Source organism: Balaenoptera borealis (assembly GCF_965194805.1).
Source record: "Balaenoptera borealis genome assembly, chromosome: 3".
Classification (NCBI taxonomy): domain Eukaryota; kingdom Metazoa; phylum Chordata; class Mammalia; order Artiodactyla; family Balaenopteridae; genus Balaenoptera; species Balaenoptera borealis.
Genome location: NC_138866.1, coordinates 111732753 through 111751892, shown reverse-complemented (window position 1 = coordinate 111751892; position 19140 = coordinate 111732753). Strand labels below are relative to the sequence as shown.

Below are 19140 nucleotides of genomic sequence, written 5' to 3'. Positions count from 1 at the left end.
ATCTAAAATAATATTGTAAAGTTACGTAGCACCTTAGAGTTTACAAAGAATTTCCCTATTCATTAACTCATATAGTCTAGGTCATCTCTGCATAGCTGAAGAGTAGCAACACTTCCAAGGTATGCTGTTTAGCTTGGTCTTCCTGAGAATTTTGAGGTAGATCAGACTTGGGGGAGCAGGAGGGCCACTTGGGTGGATAGGACATACTGGTCTTTAAGATCCTGAGTTTTCAGTGAAGTTTACTTAAAGATTATTACTGTATTAATAACCAAAAAGGACTGATTTCTTTCTTAGTATGCCCTCTTGTTAAAATTTTTGTTCTTGTTTGTTCTGTTCGTAGATGTCTTGTGGCTTCAAACATTCAGCAGTGGTAACATCAGATGGCAAACTGTTTACCTTTGGGAATGGTGACTACGGTCGTCTGGGTCTTGGAAACACTTCTAACAAAAAACTTCCAGAGAGAGTGACTGTACTGGAGGGGTATCAGATTGGACAGGCATGGAATAAATCAATAATACGTTCTATATGATCATAGTTTCTTGTTTCCCCTATGTGCACTTAGACATTGTCCTTTCAGGAAAACTAGAATCACCAGTTGTACTTAACCTGATGTACATTTTGTTTGGCCTAATTGATAAACAAATGGAAGTCTTAATTCAGGATGTGAATATTTTAAAATCCTCTTCATAATACCACTTGATGTGAAAGCTTTAAGCAGTATAGTAACTCCTCTTCAGTATCTTGGAAGTAGATGGCTGAACTGCAACATCATTGGTAGCTGCTGCTCTTAAGTAATAATTGTTCCTGACCTGTACATTTTGAGACTCTCTGTTAACAAGAAGATGAGATGAAATATTTTTATCTTTTACTATTTTTATCTTTTATCATTCCTTAGACTGTTTCCGGTGTGAATGAGTATTTTTCAATCATATGTACTTTTTCCTATCTTTTGTGCTCTCTGATTCAGAGTTAGCCACAGATATTTGAAGGATTTTACTTTGAAAAAGGTGGTTTTTTGTTTGTGGACGTTAGGAATTTTTTTCTTCATGACACATTTTGGTTAACATATGTAAGGCCCTGAAACCAATAAAAATTTTTGGAAACACAGCCAAGTTTTTCACTGAAGTCGAGACAGAGGGTCCCAGAAATGGGTGTTTTAGGTATTGTGATTTGCCTTACTGACCACCCTGTTATTTCTCCAGGTGGCTTGTGGCTTAAACCATACTTTGGCAGTGTCAGCAGATGGATCCATGGTGTGGGCTTTTGGAGATGGGGACTATGGAAAACTAGGCTTAGGAAATTCCACTGCAAAATCTTCACCTCAGGTCAGTATTGGCTTTAATCTAGGGATTCAGACAACATGGTTTTCTTCTCTGTCAGTACCTCTTTTTAGCTGGAAGTAATTTACCTTTAACATTTTTGGTAATTCATAATGAAATTTAGAAGCTTGTTTTGCTTATTCTTAAATTTCCAGCATTCCAGATCTTATCTTAAATAAGTAATTTAAAATAAATTAATTAAAATAAGTAGTTAATAAGCATTAATTACTAAACTGGATATAAAAATTCTGCAAGGACAAGCATCTGTCTTTGTCATGGGCTGAGTAATGTAGGACTACCTCCCATGTAGAGAAGAAATAAGTATAAACATATCTCCAGGGTGTCTTATGGAGAGAACCATGAACAATCTTTTGTAACTCTCTGCTTGTAACTGCCATTTCAGCTTATTATTACCACTGAATTATACAGGTATGTGCATTTAAAAAGTAATAGGAAATCCAAGTCCATAAACAAATGATTAAGAGGCTTTATTCACATTATAGAAGGTTTCTTGGCTCTTCAGAAGACCTCCTGTGAAATCCTTTTTATGTGGATTTTTCTAACACGTTTAACAAGCAGCATGATTTACAAGTATTCAATTTATATTCAACTCCAGATTCACTATCGTATATAGTCTGTGACATCTTGATAGCTAGACTGGTGAATATTCAGCTAGGGATACAAAAAGGAAAGAAATCCTCTCTGGAGAACATATAAAGCAGTTATTGTCACCTCTGAAAGCAGAAAAAATCTAACTGGGAGCAGCCCATGGCTTTACATGGTCTTACAGTGTTCTTTAAACAGCCATAGGATTCTCTTTGGTTTCTGTTGCCCAGAGGAATGTTTCCACTTCACATGGGGTCCTGGGGATTTTAGTTAAACATCCCCTACCCCCTCCAATACTCCCCCAAATTCAGGTAGTTTGCAGAGCAGTATGAGAAAATAACATTTAGGAGTGTGGATATGGCTGAAAACAAGTAAGTGACTATTAGTATTTTTATTGGAAGATAATCCTTGAGTTTATACATGCCAGTAGGCAAATTCGAGTGTTTTTATTTTCCTTTTTAAAGTATGTGCCTTACGCTTTTATTTTGCAGAAAGTTGATGTCCTTTGTGGAATTGGAATAAAAAAGGTTGCGTGTGGAACTCAGTTTTCTGTTGCATTGACCAAAGATGGTCACGTGTATACCTTTGGTCAAGGTAGGGCATTTTCCAGGCATTAATTACATTGCTTATTTTGTGCACACATGTATTACAGAAACATTTGCCTTCCAGCTGTATAGAAAGTGCTTAAACTGAGTCATTTTTCATTCTGGGTGATGATTGGCCACACAACCTTCATTCACTAGCTACTTTTCTGCTCCACTTTCATGATATTTGTTGTAAGGACAAACTCTCCTCCCCATTGATGGCCCCTCATGCCAGAGCCTTCATTCTTGCCAGAAGAATTCCTGCCAAAGCCCTTCCCTTCCTCCTCTCTGCTACCTCTGCCATGCTACCACAAACACTGCCTTGACCACCAGAGCTCCTCTGGATCCTGCCTCACTTCCCAGCCCTTGCAGGGACTGGGGGTCCAGGTCTTAGGAATTCACAGGCATTCGGGATTCAAATCTTGAGTAAGTTCAAAATCTAAGCATCCACAGTGGGATTCCCTGGCAACATATTCAGCTTTGTAAATGGAAATTCTTTGCAAGTTGTAGTGACTGAAGAGTGTGTGAGGAAGAGGGAGGAAGAAGTGAGCTGTGATTGAAGTTTCTAGTCTTGGAAGAACATTGACACTGCTAAGGACAGGGAGTTGGTTCTGGTGAAGGAGATAAGGAGCTTAGTTTTAGTCGTACTGAATTGGGGCCGTATACTCTAGACTACATGTATAGAGAAGTCTAGCAAGTTACTGGGAATTTGGATCTGGAACTCCAGAGAGAGATTGCTTATGGACATGTAGGTTTGCATAATTCCTAATGGTGTAGTTAAAGCCATATTAATAGGCTCTAATAAACCCAGGGAGAGAATATGGCATGAAAAAAGTATAGAGGGTAAAACTCTAGGGAATGTGAGTAAAGGGCAGGTGAACACGGGAGAGCTGGCTTTGAAAGGAGTGGAGAGAGAGGTAGTTGGGGAGCCAGGATAGTGCAGAGTCTGCGAGGGGCAGAAGGAGCTGAGGCCACATTATCAGAAGGTAAAGTGGAGCTCCATGGGCTAGAGCTGGAGAAGAGACTGCTGCAGTATAGGCAGTTAGGAGCTATTCATGGCTTTTGAGAGTACAGTTTCAGTGCAGTGGTGAGAGTGCAAGTTAGGCTGCAGAAGGTGGCCAAGCCAAACAGGCCTACAGCGTGTGGATCAACAGGAACTGGCCTGCAGTTTGTAGAAGTTTGGCAGCAAAGATAAGGGGAGAAGTTGGCTGGAAATTTGAGGACAGGACAGGTTGCATGATGTCTTTTCTTAGAATGCAAGAACTTTAGGGCCTCTGTGAATTACGTGCCAGTCCTCTCAAGTATGAGGATGCTAGAGGTGCCTCTTGGTTTGAAATAAGCTACTAATTTTAAATTAAATTTTATTTATTTTTATGAATAAGGAGATTGTGACATTTTGCAAAGAAACAGTTTTAAACTTTATTCACTCAGAATCCGGTATACCTTACTGGCAAAGCAGCTTTTGCCCCAATGAGTTATGTATGTCATTGCCATACCACCATAGACATTAAATGACTCATCAGGAAATATAAAAGGACTGTGGTGTGCTATCCATAAATGTCCTCTTGCTATTTTTTCAGATCGCTTGATAGGCTTGCCAGAAGGGCGTGCTCGCAATCACAATCGACCACAGCAAATCCCTGTCCTGGCTGGAGTGGTCATTGAAGATGTGGCAGTTGGAGCTGAACACACACTTGCTTTGGCATCAACTGGAGATGTGTATGCCTGGGGGAGCAATTCAGAGGGGCAGGTAAATATTTATCTCGCTTGCTGCTCTGTCATGTTCTAGAAATCTGACAACATTCTTCATTTGGCAAAGGGATAAGCTAGAAACTCGGAATATCTACGCAAGACCTCAAGCACATCACTTTGCTATGGGGCTGATTATCTGGAGTCCAGTTGTGCATCTCTGTCTCTTGATTATGGTCTAGTAAGTGTTATATCATGGTTTAAAAAAAATCTGGCAGTACAGTAAAGTGGTTAAGGGGATTAGCTGAATATATTTGTGTGTCTGCACACACTGAGAAGTGCCTGGCACATAGTAAACAGCACTTTATAAGTATTCAGTATTTGCTACTATCACGATTAATCATCATCATTTTCACTACAGTAATAAAAGAGGTTAGGTACTAGGAACATCAGTTGATCTGGAAAATGGAAAGGATGAAACAACAATACTTTTATATTTTATAATATGACAGGGTACAAAGCATGTTTGTGTTTGTTCAGGAAGTCTTGTCACTCCCATTATGTAGAGTAGTAAACTGAGCCTCTAAGAGGTTGAGAAAAGACTCAAGAGGTTGATGTGTTCAGCCTATCCTGTATGTGGAGAAGGGACACACTTTGGTGGGGCAGGTCTGAGATGCCTGCTACTACAGTAGCTTTCAGCTCCACATGTGAACGACATCTCCTTCCTCTCTAAATCCTCTCTACATCTAGCTGCCCCTAGAGCCAACGACCCTCAAGTTCAAGGCCCAGTATTATTCACAGTAGCTCTGTGGTGTCCTCATCACTATATTAACAGATGGGGAAGCTGCTCAACACTGTGGTTGCACATTGTCTCAATGAGAAGAGAGTTGATGTTGAGACACCTTTGGAGGGTCCCTGGCAGGGCCTTGACATGATCCTCCCTGATGATGTTGAGGTGCTCAGCCACTGAAACACTGGGTGTCCTAGTCGGACCCTAAGAACAGAGATCCAGAGTTGAGAATCTGCTTCTATGTATGTTTTTATAATTGTTTATTTACTGTTACACAGGCAGTCCATGTTAAAAGTCAAGAAATCAGTGTGTTCTAAGTAAAAGCTCTATAGATCATTCTGTTGTTTTTTTTTTTAACTTGCCAAGAATTTATTTCCTCTTTAGAAGTGGAGTTCAAAGATGTTTTCAGTCATTAAGACTCATCTGCTAGATTTGGAATGGCCTTGTTACAGCTTAGTTTTTAGGAGACAGTATAAGCTATGAGGATCATTCTGATAGAGAAAATCAGAATTAATTTCATTATTTTGATGCCGTTGCTTGGTACAGATAGTAACTTATTTATATCTGCTACCATCCAAGACAAATTTTATCATCTTGACTTCCTCTCTTCCTCTTTCTAATTGAATCTCTGTGTATTTGTAATTTATTTCCAGCTTGGCTTAGGCCACACCAACCACGTTCGAGAACCAACCCTGGTAACAGTTCTGCAAGGCAAAAACGTTCGGCAGATCTCGGCCGGTCGCTGCCACAGTGCTGCGTGGACAGCGCCACCTGTCCCACCAAGAGCACCAGGTGAGGGAGGAAATACCCATGCTCCTGCAGCCTCTCTTTCAGCCGCCGCCAGCTGCACTGTTTGCCTGCCAGCTTCACACTGCACCCAGGCACCATTCTGAAACCATCAAACCTTCCCCCACACAACCAAAGCACTCTCTGTACTACAGTACTGCAAATACTTTCAGAGCAGGTGATTCTCCTGCAGACTTCATCACATAGCAGCCCTTCTGTGCTCCCCAAAAGAAGAAAACGTATCACTTAGGCAAGCAAAATTTATAATTTTGGAATAGCAATAAAGTATTTTTTATATATAGGAGTGATGAACTGTAGCTTTCTAAGCCATGCTGTTAAGGAATAAAGATGAAAAGCCCGGAGACCACTTGTCAAATTCTTCACCCTAGTCAGCCATTTGAAACATGATGTTGTCTATACATTGGCACAGCAGAAAAACAAACAAAAAAAATTGTTGCCATTTTACTCCAGTGTATATATCAGGACTGATGGGCTGTTTCTACCTTTTGTATGTTTTGCTTTTAATTTATTACGAAATCCTCATAGGTCTACAAAAAGATAAAAAGATAATAAAATGCATATTTGTGTACCTAACACCCTACTGTGTACTCTCCCTGATTGGATCCATCTTCTGTTCCCCACAAATGTAACCATTGCCTTAAGTATGATGCTTATCCTTATGCATTCCTTCATATTTGGTCTGTTTCTTTCCCAGGCCCTCTAGTCCTTTCTAAAACCATCCTCTGGTATCTGAGGCAGTAGAACTTCCCTGAAGTGACTTTGTGCCTGAGAGCTCCGTATTCTCATCCCTTTTTGTGAAGCCCTCTACTTTTAGCCACAGGTCCTTGGGAAAGACTCCCCATAGAGATTGTTTTCTCTTACATACCCTGAGAGAGCAAGGTAGGACTGCCAAGTAGATTCCAAACAAGCAGGAGATGGTTTCTGGTTAACAGAGCCCAGAATGAGCAGTGCTGCCGGCCCACTGACAATTTCAGGTACTCAGGGGCCTCTTTAGCTTCCAGTGGGATTTCCCTTCCACTTCAGGACAGAGACCATACAGCATGGTGGATGAAGGTTCAGACTCAGGAACCACATTTCCCGGGTTCAGTCCTGGCTCCTCCACTTAGGAGCTGAGTGATCCTGAGGCTCAGTTTCCTTGTCTGCAAAGCGAGGGTAATAATAGCACCTATTGTAAAGAACCGTAGGAGTAAATGAATCAATTCATGTGAAGCTCTTAGAACAGTGCCAGGCACATAAAAGTACTCAATAAATGTTAGCTTTAACTAATAGTAGGAAAATACCTCTGAGAATTGAGCTGTACAAATCTTTATTTGCAGGAAACTCAAGTAAGTTGAGTGTCTTGTTCTTAGTCTTTTGTGTGTTTCTATAAGATGATAACCATGGATACAGTCCTTGTAGTTTTTGCTTCTGCGGAGCTCTTATTCTTGCAGTATAAAGCCTTCCTGAATCATCTACTCATACCTTTCATTCTGTCATGGTCACTTTCTGTCAGATCCCTAGTAAGTGTGGGAGGTGACTCTGCTGAGTTGCCCATTTCCATTTTCCAGAACTGCCTACCTGGTCCTGGCCCACACCTTGTGTTATTATGAAGATGACAATTGTTGAATATGAAAGAATGAATTTGGGTTTCTTTGTTTTTGGAGTTTTTTTGTGAAGGAACTGTTTAAGTCCCATAGTTAAATGGGTAACTAAATTAAAGGAGAAAAAAAACAAGTTTCCATAATGATAAATTAAAAAGATGTTTTACAAACCAACACAAGTGCATCAAAAAATTAAGATGAATGGATGGTGAATAGAGGAATTGATAAATAAGTGATAAAGCATATAGCAAAATATTAATTGTAGGATTTAAGTGGTGGGAATGGGTGTTCATTATATACTTGCCACTTCTGTGTGTGTTTGAAATTTTTCAAAACACTAAACATGATGAAAACAACGCATTTTCCTTTACAAGTGTGCATTTGTGTTCTGGGCAGGTGTGTCAGTGCCTCTGCAGCTGGGCCTGCCCGATGCAGTGCCCCCCCAGTACGGGGCGCTGAGGGAGGTGAGCATTCACACCGCGAGGGCCAGGCTCCGGCTGCTTTACCACTTCTCCGACCTCATGTACTCATCCTGGAGGCTACTGAACCTGAGCCCCAACAATCAGGTAAAATGGTGGCTTGGAAAGCAGTGCCTGTGATGTGCTTACCTGGTCCCAGGGCCTCTTTCTCAGCCTTCAGAAAATTCTTCCGTGGCTAATGCTTTTTACTCTCAGCACCCAAGAGATGTAGAAAAGGCACCAATTCTGTTCCCATTTTATTGCTGGATTAAGGACAGTCCAGATATAGATTATCATGCTGTTGAACACACAGTGGTCTTCCTTGTGTTTCGGTTTGTCCAAAGTTCAAGGAAGTATGAATGGCTAATGGCTAAGCATGTATTTTCTACGAACTCCAGAATATGATTTTAAAACTTAAGCACACAAAGGTGTTAGCACCACAGTCAAGGTGGTTATGTAAGTGAGTCTGAGAAATTTTGGAGACTTGCTCTCCTTACAAATGAGCATACCCTGTGGAGGGATAGGTGGGAGAGATAAAGTAAATTTGGCTGATTTGATTGTCTTTGTAGAACAGTCTAATAATTTAGGAAGAAAGCAAGCTGGCTATGTTTGTTTGTTTGTTTAATGTATAGGCATGCCTGCCAAAATGTGTGTTAGTTTGTAAAACTGTTAGTCAAAAATCCTTTGGGTAACGGTCACGGCATATGAGAGATTGGAGAAATCATTGTTAGAAATAGGTAATCAACCAGGCGACAGAATACTGTGCAGCACTAAACAAGAGTGTTAGCAACCTGTTTGTAATTAGTGAGAGAAATGTTTATGATATAAAGTGAGGTGAGAAAAGCAGTGGAAAATTGTATAAATAGTATGATCTCGAAAATGTGAAAAGGAAGGAAACTGGAAGGAAATAGATGAAAGTGTTAATGGGGCCATCTCCATATGATAGGATTATGGATGATTTTATTTGTGTGCTTGTGTGTGTGTCCTTTTCTGTATTTTCTAAGTTTTTAAAAATAATAATCATACTTTACCAGAAAAAATATTTTGAAAAAGTTGCTAATAATGGCTAATACCCAGATTTATGCTTTTAGAGTACATTTGTAAAAGTGAGATGTGTTATTTCTTTTAAGCCTTAGATTGTACCATTTCTGCTAAGCTTACTTTCTGTTACAGAATAGTACGTCTCATTATAATGCTGGAACATGGGGCATTGTGCAGGGACAGCTCCGACCTTTGTTAGCCCCAAGAGTCTACACCCTCCCGATGGTGCGCTCTATAGGAAAAACCATGGTTCAAGGCAAAAACTATGGACCTCAAATTACTGTAAAGAGGATATCAACCAGGTTAGCATATTATGTATATGTGTATATGTTTCATTAACTAGCATTTTTTGAGATGAACTTATTACTGACTGATCTCTGTGAGCCTTAGCTTCCTCATTTGTAAAGTAGGATAGTAATAGTATTTTACATCAGTACCCAGTGTGGTTACAGTGGGCCTAGCACAGTGTTTGGCTGTTGTTAAGCTGGCCTGTTCGTTCACTGATGGGAAAATAGATTCAAGTGACTTTTGTGGTGATCTGAGAGCATTGTATTTCATTCTGTTTTCCCTTTATTTTTAAAGAGGAAGGAAGTGTAAGCCCATCTTTGTTCAAATAGCAAGACAAGTAGTTAAACTGAATGCATCAGACCTCCGTCTGCCATCCCGAGCCTGGAAGGTTAAGCTGGTTGGAGAAGGGGCTGATGATGCTGGAGGAGTGTTCGATGACACGATCACAGAGATGTGCCAGGTATATTCATGCAGTGTCCCCTGCTGAGTTGTCCGCTCAGGTGGTGGCTGTTTTACTGTTTCCAGTGGTTACTCTGGCATGTTTTTATAAATGTAAGCAAGGATGCATTTGTAATCCTTACATAAAGTTACGCTGTTAATGATGTATAGGCGAATTATCGCAAAGGTTTGTGAAATGCTTTGTGAAGATACCTTATTGAGTAAGTGCCAGTGCTTTGCCATCTACCAGTGACTCACCGTCTGTTGTGCTGTGTAACACTGGCAGAGGAAACAATGACACATATTTACACTTATGTAACAGACAAATCCAGGACCACCCATGTGCTCCCTTTATCTTGGTGCTTTTAGAACAAAGTAGAACTGCCAGGCTACTGGCAGAAATTAGAAAAACAAGTCTTAAGAGTTTGAACTGGGGCTTCCCTGGTGGTGCAGTGGTTAAGAATCTGCCTGCCAATGCAGAGGACATGGGTTCGAGCCCTGGTCCGGGAAGATCCCACATGCCACGGAGCACCTAAGCCCGTGCACCACAACTACTGAGCCTGCACTCTAGAGCCCGCGCGCTGAAACTACTGAGCCCACGTGCCGCAGCTGCTGAAGCCTGTGCTCTCTAGGGCCTGCGTGCCGCAACTACTGAGCCCGCGTGCTGCAACTACTGACGCCTGCACTCCTAGAGCCCGTGCTCCGCAACAAGAGAAGGCACACAATGAGAAGTCCGTGCACCGCAACAGAGAGTAGCTCCCGCTTGCCACAACTAGAGAAAGCCCATGCGCAGCAACAAAGGCCCGTCACAGCCAAATATTAATTAATTAATTAATTAAAAAGAGTTTGAACCAGTTCATATTTTAAGATCTACAGTGGCAGCTTTGCTTCCAGATCAGCTCTGACCCTTCCAGCTTTGCCTAGTATCAGGATTTTTCTGATAAATCCTGTAACTAAAATAATACTTGGCTATCATTTATTAAGTTTATTTGAATATCACTGTACCCTGCTCACAGATACTCCAACTCGTGCCCTGGATTGACTTTTTCATCTTAGTTCTGCATACTGCAGGACATTTTCTACATGGGGGAGTCTCCTAAATTCATTTTAAATTACAACCACAGAAATAATTATAGAGATGGCTGGTTGTCATATAGGAATGTAAATTCCTCAATATTCTCTTTTCAGTATGACTTTTAATGTTAATTGTTTTGTTTTCTTGATGCATTTGATTGTCATTTCTAAGAAATTGTTTTTCTTTCTTCTACAGGAACTTGAAACTGGTATTGTTGACCTTCTTATACCCTCTCCCAATGCTACCGCAGAAGTGGGTTACAATAGGGACAGGTAAGGGCAGTCAGCAAGTGTTATTGAATGTCTATAATAATAGCTCACATTTATTGAGTGCTTACTATATGCCAGGCACTGTACTAAGTGTTTTACATGGAGTATCCCATTGAATCCTCATGATAGCTCTAAGGAGTAGGAACTGTTACTGTTCTCTTTTCACACGTAGGAAACTGAGACACTTACATCATGACTTGTTATTTATTATGAGACCAACTCAATGATAATATAGAGGGTTAGAGGAAATGCAGACTTAATATTGAAACCAGACTTTTTTGTGTTTCTGAAGGCCTATGTGGCCTTCCCTCAGTGAATTAAAATTCATTAAAAACCTTTGATATGCTATCCAATCACAGCAGTTAGTATTTGCAATTATGTATTATTCCTTTACTTGTCAAATTTTGAATTTTGGATCCTGCTTCATGGACTTGTAAATGATAAATGAAATGATTTTAGGAAATAGGGCACCCTTGAGCAGGAGGCTTAAGGACTAATAGATCATTCACTTACCCTCTTATGGTTCTTCTAAAAATAATTCGAAATATGGTCCCTGTGCTGTCCAGAACAATAGCGATAGGCCATATGTGGCTATTGAGCACCTGAAATGTGGTTATAGGAGCTGAAGAACTGAATTTTAGATTTTATTTAATTAACTTAAATAGCCACATGTGGCTAATGACTGCCATATTGGACAGCACAGGTCTAGACTAATGCTATAGCTGTTTGATAACTTATTTCTAATAAAAATGAGGACAACCTTGTTTGAAATAGTTCCTTTAATTCTTCAGGTTCCTTTTTAACCCTTCTGCCTGCCTCGATGAACACTTAATGCAGTTTAAGTTCTTGGGAATTTTAATGGGGGTTGCCATTCGCACAAAGAAGCCTCTGGACCTCCACTTAGCCCCTCTGGTGTGGAAGCAGCTGTGCTGCGTCCCACTCACCCTGGAAGACCTGGAGGAGGTGGATCTGCTCTATGTGCAGACTCTCAACAGCATTCTTCACATTGAAGACAGTGGGATTACCGAGGAAAGTTTCCATGAGGTGAATCCTGGCTGGTTCATGTTTCTGTTGGTGTTGACTAGAATTTTTCTGTGTAAAACTCAGGGCCTTCCATTTGCTGTCTGGCTGACCCATGCCATAAGCCATTGCTGCGCTTAGCAGCTCAACCCAGCAGTTTAAATAACTGCTAGGAGCCTAAGTCAGCTCCAGCACCCAGCTTCTGCTCCTTCCCCTTTAATCCATTCTCTGCCTGTTAGAGTGAAGGACAGAGAGAACCCAGGTGGAGAGGGAGGCCTGGGATGACCAGAGTTCATCAATCCTGATTTGGAGGCAGAGAGATTCAACCTCATTTTTAATTACAACCAGATGAGTCAGCACTCTCTGCTGATCAAGTAGCCTGATCAGTTATCTCAGTTGCCTTGTTTTCATCCTTAAAATTTTTGATATTGTTAAACGTTTTTCTGTATTTGTGTGTAACATACTTTTTGTGGTCATTTCTACCATGGAGTAAAAATTCTTTTTTCTTCTATTCTCAGATGATTCCTCTTGATTCTTTTGTTGGCCAGAGCGCTGATGGCAAAATGGTTCCTATAATCCCTGGTGGAAATAGTATCCCACTCACGTTTTCTAATAGGAAGGAGTATGTGGAGAGGGCCATTGAATATCGACTTCATGAAATGGACCGACAGGTGAGATGAAACATTTTGGGAGGTGCATATGAATGTTTTGCATTTGTCTCCAAACAGGAGCTGTCTGGTTTTTTACTGAATCTTGGCATATGAATTCACTGTGTTGATTAATCAGTATCTATTGGGTTGGCCAAAAAGTTCGTTCGGGTTTTTCCATAAGATGTTATGGAAGACTTTTTGGTCAACCCAATATATTTCAGTCCCTTTTCAGAGACTTTTCAAGCATAATCTCAGGGCCTGCTATCTCCTCACTCAAGGCCTTAGGTGAGCCCTGAATTGGTCGCTGGTTGGATTGAGGCCAAGCCCTCCCCCAGGCCTTCAGAACCTACCTTCTCACTCTCACTCTTCCTCTGTCCTGTTTATCTTCATTTCTTAACTGCCCCCCAACCCAGTGCCCCACTCCAGCTTGGTCAGTCAGGGTCCATGTGAATGAACCCATAAACCCTGGCCTTGCAATCCCATGTGAGTGCTTCTTTCCCCCTCCTGCTGCAGTCCTTCAAGCCCCAGCTGAGAATGCATCTCCTCTCTGGACAAACTTTCCTCCAGGCCTGTACATATCTTTTTTGTTACCTAGAAATTCCTCAAGATATCACATACTTCTATGTTGTGGTCTAAGAATTAGGCTGCAGAGTTTGGGTCTTCTTTCTTCAATTAGTGTGTGAGACATTGAATGAAAAATGTACTTCATATATATAACTTATATAGCCTTGTTCTATGCTGATATGTAGTAAGCATTTAATAAATGATGGGAGTATGGTAAGTGACCATAGAAATGAATATTGTGTCCAAAAGTGGTGGTTTTGGTTATACAATCCTTCATAGCCACTTCAGTAATACCTTATTTGCAGAATATGTTGGGTTCTTCTCAGGAGCTGGATGCAGGCTCTGAGGCTGTGTAGTAATTTGAAGTGTATATATTTTACACCCTTCACTCCTGGTTCCTTCTTTGACTCTGACTTTGGGCCAAGTCTAGTCAGAAAACTATACCCTTTAGCTTAGTAAGGGTGGATCCTGTCAGCAATGTTGTTTACACAGCTTACGGTTTGTCTCTAGTTCTTGAATATGTTTACTCCTTACAGACTGAATAACTGACCCAAAATTTCCTGATCACTTTCTGCATGCCAGATGTGGTACCAGGCACCCGCATGTGCGGTTTTTCACATAGTTACTCTGAGAGATAGAAATTACTATCACCATTTCACAAATGAATGCATGGAGTCCAGAGAAGTGAAGGGATGTGCCCAAGGCAAAGCCAGGATCACAAACCAGGTTTAACTGTGGTGTCCAGGCTCTTGTGCTGGCGTTTCCTACGAAGGTCAGATTGACCTGCTCTCCATCAGCTGTGCTCTGCCCTGGCTTTGTTGCTTTCTTGGTAACAAGGCCATCTTCCTCTTTCACTTCCTCCTTGTCTCTTAGAACCCCGTGTTCTTCCCGTAGCTGTCCCCAGTTGTCCCCAGCCCAAGCAGTCATCCCTGTACCTCAGCCTTTTTTTTTCCAGACAGCTTTTGGTTTGTATCCTACCAGGCAAACAGCTTGTTTTTTGGCAGACTTTGGCTGGGGTATCCGTTTACTCTCAGTAGAGACTGCCCTCACTGCCACTCCGTTCCTTAGCCCTGGGCATGACAACCTTGTACAATCATAACTCCAGGGCCTTCCTCAAGGTGTGGCTCCTGTTCACGTTCTCTGGTTTGGTCTTGTTTGTGGTAGATGGTTTTGAATTGGCCAAGAGTGGAGAAGTTATTTATGAAACAAACCTGGAACAGTGATGGGTCTGTGTGTAGAGTATGCACTACTGCACAACCTTGGAGGGGTTTTGCCAAACAGACTGTGTGGCAGCCTCTGGCAGCACCCCTTCGGCATTCCCTGACTGACCTGTTCTCTGCACTGTGCTAACAGGGGCTAACTGCCCAGTCACACAGGCTCATTTAAAATACCTGTCATAATCATGGGAGCAGCAATTATTTACCTTATTTTTCAGATCAGAAAATTCAAGTAAAAGAAGTGGTGGAGCTGGGATACAGAACCCATCTCCTGATCCAATTTTCTGTCCTTTTTGCAGTCTTCCTACAAAAGGATGTCTCAGTTTTACTTTCTTCTTTGTACTTTTCTTTTTCTTTTACAATCAGCACAAATGATTTTTACAAAAAGGATATAACTGTTTCCAAAAGAAAATATAAATTACAAAAACAGTAGGAGCTCTAGACACATCCTCCAAGAGCTTCTTACCCTGATGAGAAGACGAAGTATCCCACATAGCACAGCGTAACAGCCCATGGCTGTGTGTGATCAGGAGTGTGGTTGGCATTAGGGAAGGCCCCAGTGGGCTGGGATTTTGTGCGGCAGGGAAGGTGGGCTCCTGAATTGACCTGAACTGGGACAGGAAGGGAGTGTATGAGTCCTCCAGGCAGGGAGAAGTTCTAACACAGGGTCAGAGGCAAGGTGGTTGGGCCGTGTGCAGTCATGCCAGTTCTGAGCGACGAGTAGAGGGCCTGGGAGCAGATGAGCACGCACGAGGTGCCCGGCCCAGCTGGGTCCACCGTGGGTGCCCAGTCTGTGCGCGCACGTTGAATGAACAACCTCTCCTGGGAGCAGGTGGCTGCGGTCCGAGAAGGGATGTCCTGGATCGTCCCCGTGCCGCTGCTGTCCCTCCTCACGGCAAAGCAGCTGGAGCAGATGGTGTGCGGGATGCCCGAGATCTCTGTGGAAGTCTTGAAGAAGGTGGTGCGGTACCGGGAGGTGGATGAGCAGCACCAGCTGGTGCAGTGGTTCTGGCACACGCTGGAGGAGTTCTCCAACGAGGAGCGGGTGCTCTTCATGAGGTTTGTGTCTGGAAGGTCTCGACTACCAGCCAACACTGCTGATATCTCTCAGAGATTTCAGATCATGAAGGTTGATAGGGTAAGTAAGATATTTTTTCTTCCTTGGTAATGTGTGCCTTTATTGCTTCCTTGATGCTTGCATGTTGGGCTTCAAAAGTAGGCCTGCCAATTCAGGATTAATGCTTGGAATTTCCAGATTTTTAAAAAAAATCAAGCACAGAAACTTGTTTAGAAACATCACATAACTTCCATTTTAAAAAGTCCTAAATGGATGTAGAAAGCACACTACAACCAACAGCCTTCGCTGAATCTTCCAGTAGCTTCCTGAATGAAAGCTAAGCTTGGCAGAAGCGTCATCATGTTGCCTCTGCCTCATATTTCCTATGCCTGCTCATTGTGTGACTTCTGCACTGCGACACGGTCTTGTTTATTTGTTTTCATGAAGATACTAACCATTAACGGTGCACATGCTCCGGAAGGAACGTGAAGACACAGGGAGCAGCAGTAACGTGCTCTGTGGCTACGTGCGTGGTGTGCATCACGGAGCAGGCAGTGCAGCTTCTCTGCAGCCTGATGAAAGGTCCCTGCTGCAGAGCTCCAGCCCAGCTGCTGTTTTGACAGATGGCTTAGGAATAAAAGGGCTTAGAGCCTTAAATGCACACTGCTGCCAGAGTCATCTTTCTCAAGCACCCCTCTGACCACGTCACTCTTTTCCTTTCACACCGTTCAGCGGCCCCTTGTGTTGACTCCAGGTTAAACGTCAACCACCTTAGCAGTCTTCTTCACCTCCACCGTCTGGCCTCTGCCCCGCCTTCTGATATCACCTCTTGATGCTTATTATGCTCTGGCCATCATGGGCTGCTTGCCTTTCTCCTGACGGACCACACTGTTTTTTATTTTGGGGGGTTTTTTGTTTGTTTTGGGAGGTTTTTTTTGGCCGCACCGCATGGCTTGCGGGATCTCAGTTCCCCAACCAGGGACTGAACCCAGGCCACGGCAGTGAAAGCCTGGGATCCTAATCACTAAGCCACCAGGGAACCCCCCAGGTCACACCGTTTTTAAATGTCCATGCCTTTGTGCAGGCTTTTCCCGCTGCTTTAGTAAGTTCTCCTCCCATCCCTTTCCATCTATGCCTGGCAAGCAATTACTCATCCTTTAAGCCCAATACCAATGTCATCTCCTCCAGAAAGCCCTCCTGAATGCTTTCCTATGCCTCCTGACTATTCCTCCAGGCAGACTTAGATCTTCTTACATCCATCTCCTGGACACTTGGTACACTCCTCAAACCCAACATTAAGTTAGACGTGTCTGTGTTCCCTCTTTCTCCTCCTCCACCCGCCATGAGCTGGGCAGTCCCCTGAGCAGGGCCCATGGTGTTTATTCCAGAAACAGGAAGGTGGGACCTCCTCACTCAAGGGCCCATCCTACCGGTTTCATCAGGTTTCAGTATCTGCCTTTCTGGTGTTTTTCCTGTAACTACCCCTTGAAAGTTGCTGTAGTCAAAGCCGTCCCTCCCCTGCTGCCTCCTGAGGCTGCCTGCCTGGGCTCCACTCCTGGGCTTGCTGGAGAGGCCATGCACAGGAAAGGCTATGAAAAGAGCCTTTCTGTAAATTTTCGATGTGACTTGCCAGAAACTATAAGTTGTAAATCTGTTTGGTGTTGCTTCAGAGAAAGATGGGGAGGAGGAAATGGTTTGCTTCTATTCAGCTCTGGAAAAAAACCTTGCCTTGTATCTGTCCTGGGCTACCGTGCCATCCCAGGAGTTAATCCACTATTAATCCCCTGCCTGGGGGGTTTTAGCCTCAGAAAACTGACCACTATGGGTCTCTCCTTTGTGACTTTTAAACCATTTCTCTAGTTTCCAAATCAGAGCCACCTGTTGACATTCCCCTTTAATGTCTTTGTGGGTTGTGGTTTTTCTGCATTCATCACTGGCTCTGGCACAGCTAAGCTTCTGGGCCCTCCATCTCCCACCTCTTAGAAATGCACTCACCTGATGTCGAGTTCCGAGGAGGAGGAGGGCTGGTTTCAAGGAGTTCAACGAGAAAGAGAGGGCAGGTTCTTTTTTAAAAACTCATTTTTTAAAAAATTATAAAAACAATGTAAATCATTACTATCATTACAAATAGTCTGGAAAATAGTTGTGTTTGCAAGGCAGGACAGTGTTTGCAGGGAGGGACAGGAATCCTGTCCCTCCTAGTGGTAGCCATTTTCACCTTTCACCTTTGTGTAATTCCTCAAGCATATACATTTTTGCATGACGCATTTAGAATTTTGTATTCTGCTTTTTCCACCTAACAGTCTATCTCCAGCACTTTTCTGTTTTGCTGCTTATCTTCATAATTATCATTTTAAACGACTGCATCACCATCGGTTAAAGGGCTGGGCTGGGATTTCATTAACTGCTCCTTCCTCATCTGAGCGGTGTGCTGGTGGCCATGGCAGGTGAAGGATGGCAGAATGCTCACTAGGAGGACGGTGAGAGGAGGAGGAGTGTGGTGACTCCCTTACAGTTGTTCCTCCCACTTCACCGGCTCTGTTGGGGGAATCCCTGCAGCAGCTTCAAGTTTGCACCCTCTTGGTGAAAGGGAACGAAGTCTGTTGCACTCCTACTCTGTGGCAGGCACTGTGCGAAGTGTGTTCTACCAGGTAACCCTGCCAGTCAGGGCTCATTCTCATTTCACACGTGAGGGCTTTGGAGGAGTGAGGAGAGGAAAGAAGCATCTTCGCCAAAAGCTAGATGGCCACAGGACACCAGAGCCTGCACTCTTCCTACCACTGCCAAGTCTCTGCTTGCTCTCCACGTGGCCGTGCAGTCAGTCATGTCCGTGGAGCCCACCTGAAGGCAGGGAGAAGTGCTTTCCTGACTTTGGGGGTGGTGGTGATGAGCAGCCCTGCTCCCCGCATGATACCCCAGTGCTGCAGTCACGGCTCTGGGTCTCTCTCTCCACAGCCTTACGACAGTCTGCCTACCTCACAGACCTGCTTCTTCCAGCTGAGACTGCCGCCCTACTCCAGCCAGCTGGTCATGGCTGAGCGCCTGCGCTACGCCATCAACAACTGCCGCTCAATCGACATGGACAACTACATGCTCTCGCGAAACGTGGACAACGCTGAGGGCTCCGACACTGACTACTGACCACCCAGGGTGCCGTCGCCCCTCCTTCTTCTCAATAATGCTCACTTCCAACTTAATGCTGATACACTTTTATGGTAACTAATAGATGTTTTAGGAACATAAACCGACATTATAAACAGTGGCCACATTTAGTTACTCTAAATGTAACAAAGAAATTAGATGTTTTTATTTTTCTGTGATTGTACAAAAAAAAGACAAAGTGCTCTAAGTCAGGTTTTTCCCTCCATATTTGTGGTCACTTTTGATAAGTTTGCATGGAACCATTTCGGTGCATTTTTAGTTGGGAATGGTACATTTTTGTAAACCCACCCAGTGAACATGAAATTGTACATTGTGTATAATTGTTCATTAGAAAGGACAGTTTTACATGAATATTCATATATTTATTTTGTTTTAATTTGAATTGCCTGTGCAGGGTTCCTTATGCAGAGAAATAAAGCCAATTCAGGAATCAGTGCATGGGCTGCTTTTGTTACTGGAGCTTTGATGAAGAGAGAATGAGCTTTCAGACTAGTTTCACTCTGACAGCTTTTTGACTCATCAGAAA

At 42.9% G+C, this 19140-nt stretch overlaps 1 protein-coding gene across 1 annotated transcript in view; it reads left to right on the top strand.

The window, feature by feature from the left end:
- Positions 1-19044, top strand: part of HERC1 (HECT and RLD domain containing E3 ubiquitin protein ligase family member 1) — a 227558-nt gene extending 208514 nt beyond the window's left edge. Inside the window, exons 66-78 of the mRNA XM_082383545.1 lie at positions 341-496; positions 1203-1325; positions 2417-2519; positions 4090-4259; positions 5642-5780; positions 7772-7941; positions 9007-9176; positions 9457-9622; positions 10871-10947; positions 11736-11988; positions 12483-12635; positions 15228-15533; positions 18408-19044. Coding sequence (XP_082239671.1) covers positions 341-496; positions 1203-1325; positions 2417-2519; positions 4090-4259; positions 5642-5780; positions 7772-7941; positions 9007-9176; positions 9457-9622; positions 10871-10947; positions 11736-11988; positions 12483-12635; positions 15228-15533; positions 18408-18593 — 2172 coding nt within the window. The 3' untranslated portion in view covers positions 18594-19044. The remainder of the gene's footprint in view (positions 1-340; positions 497-1202; positions 1326-2416; positions 2520-4089; positions 4260-5641; positions 5781-7771; positions 7942-9006; positions 9177-9456; positions 9623-10870; positions 10948-11735; positions 11989-12482; positions 12636-15227; positions 15534-18407) is intronic.
- Positions 19045-19140: the final 96 nt, after the last annotated feature.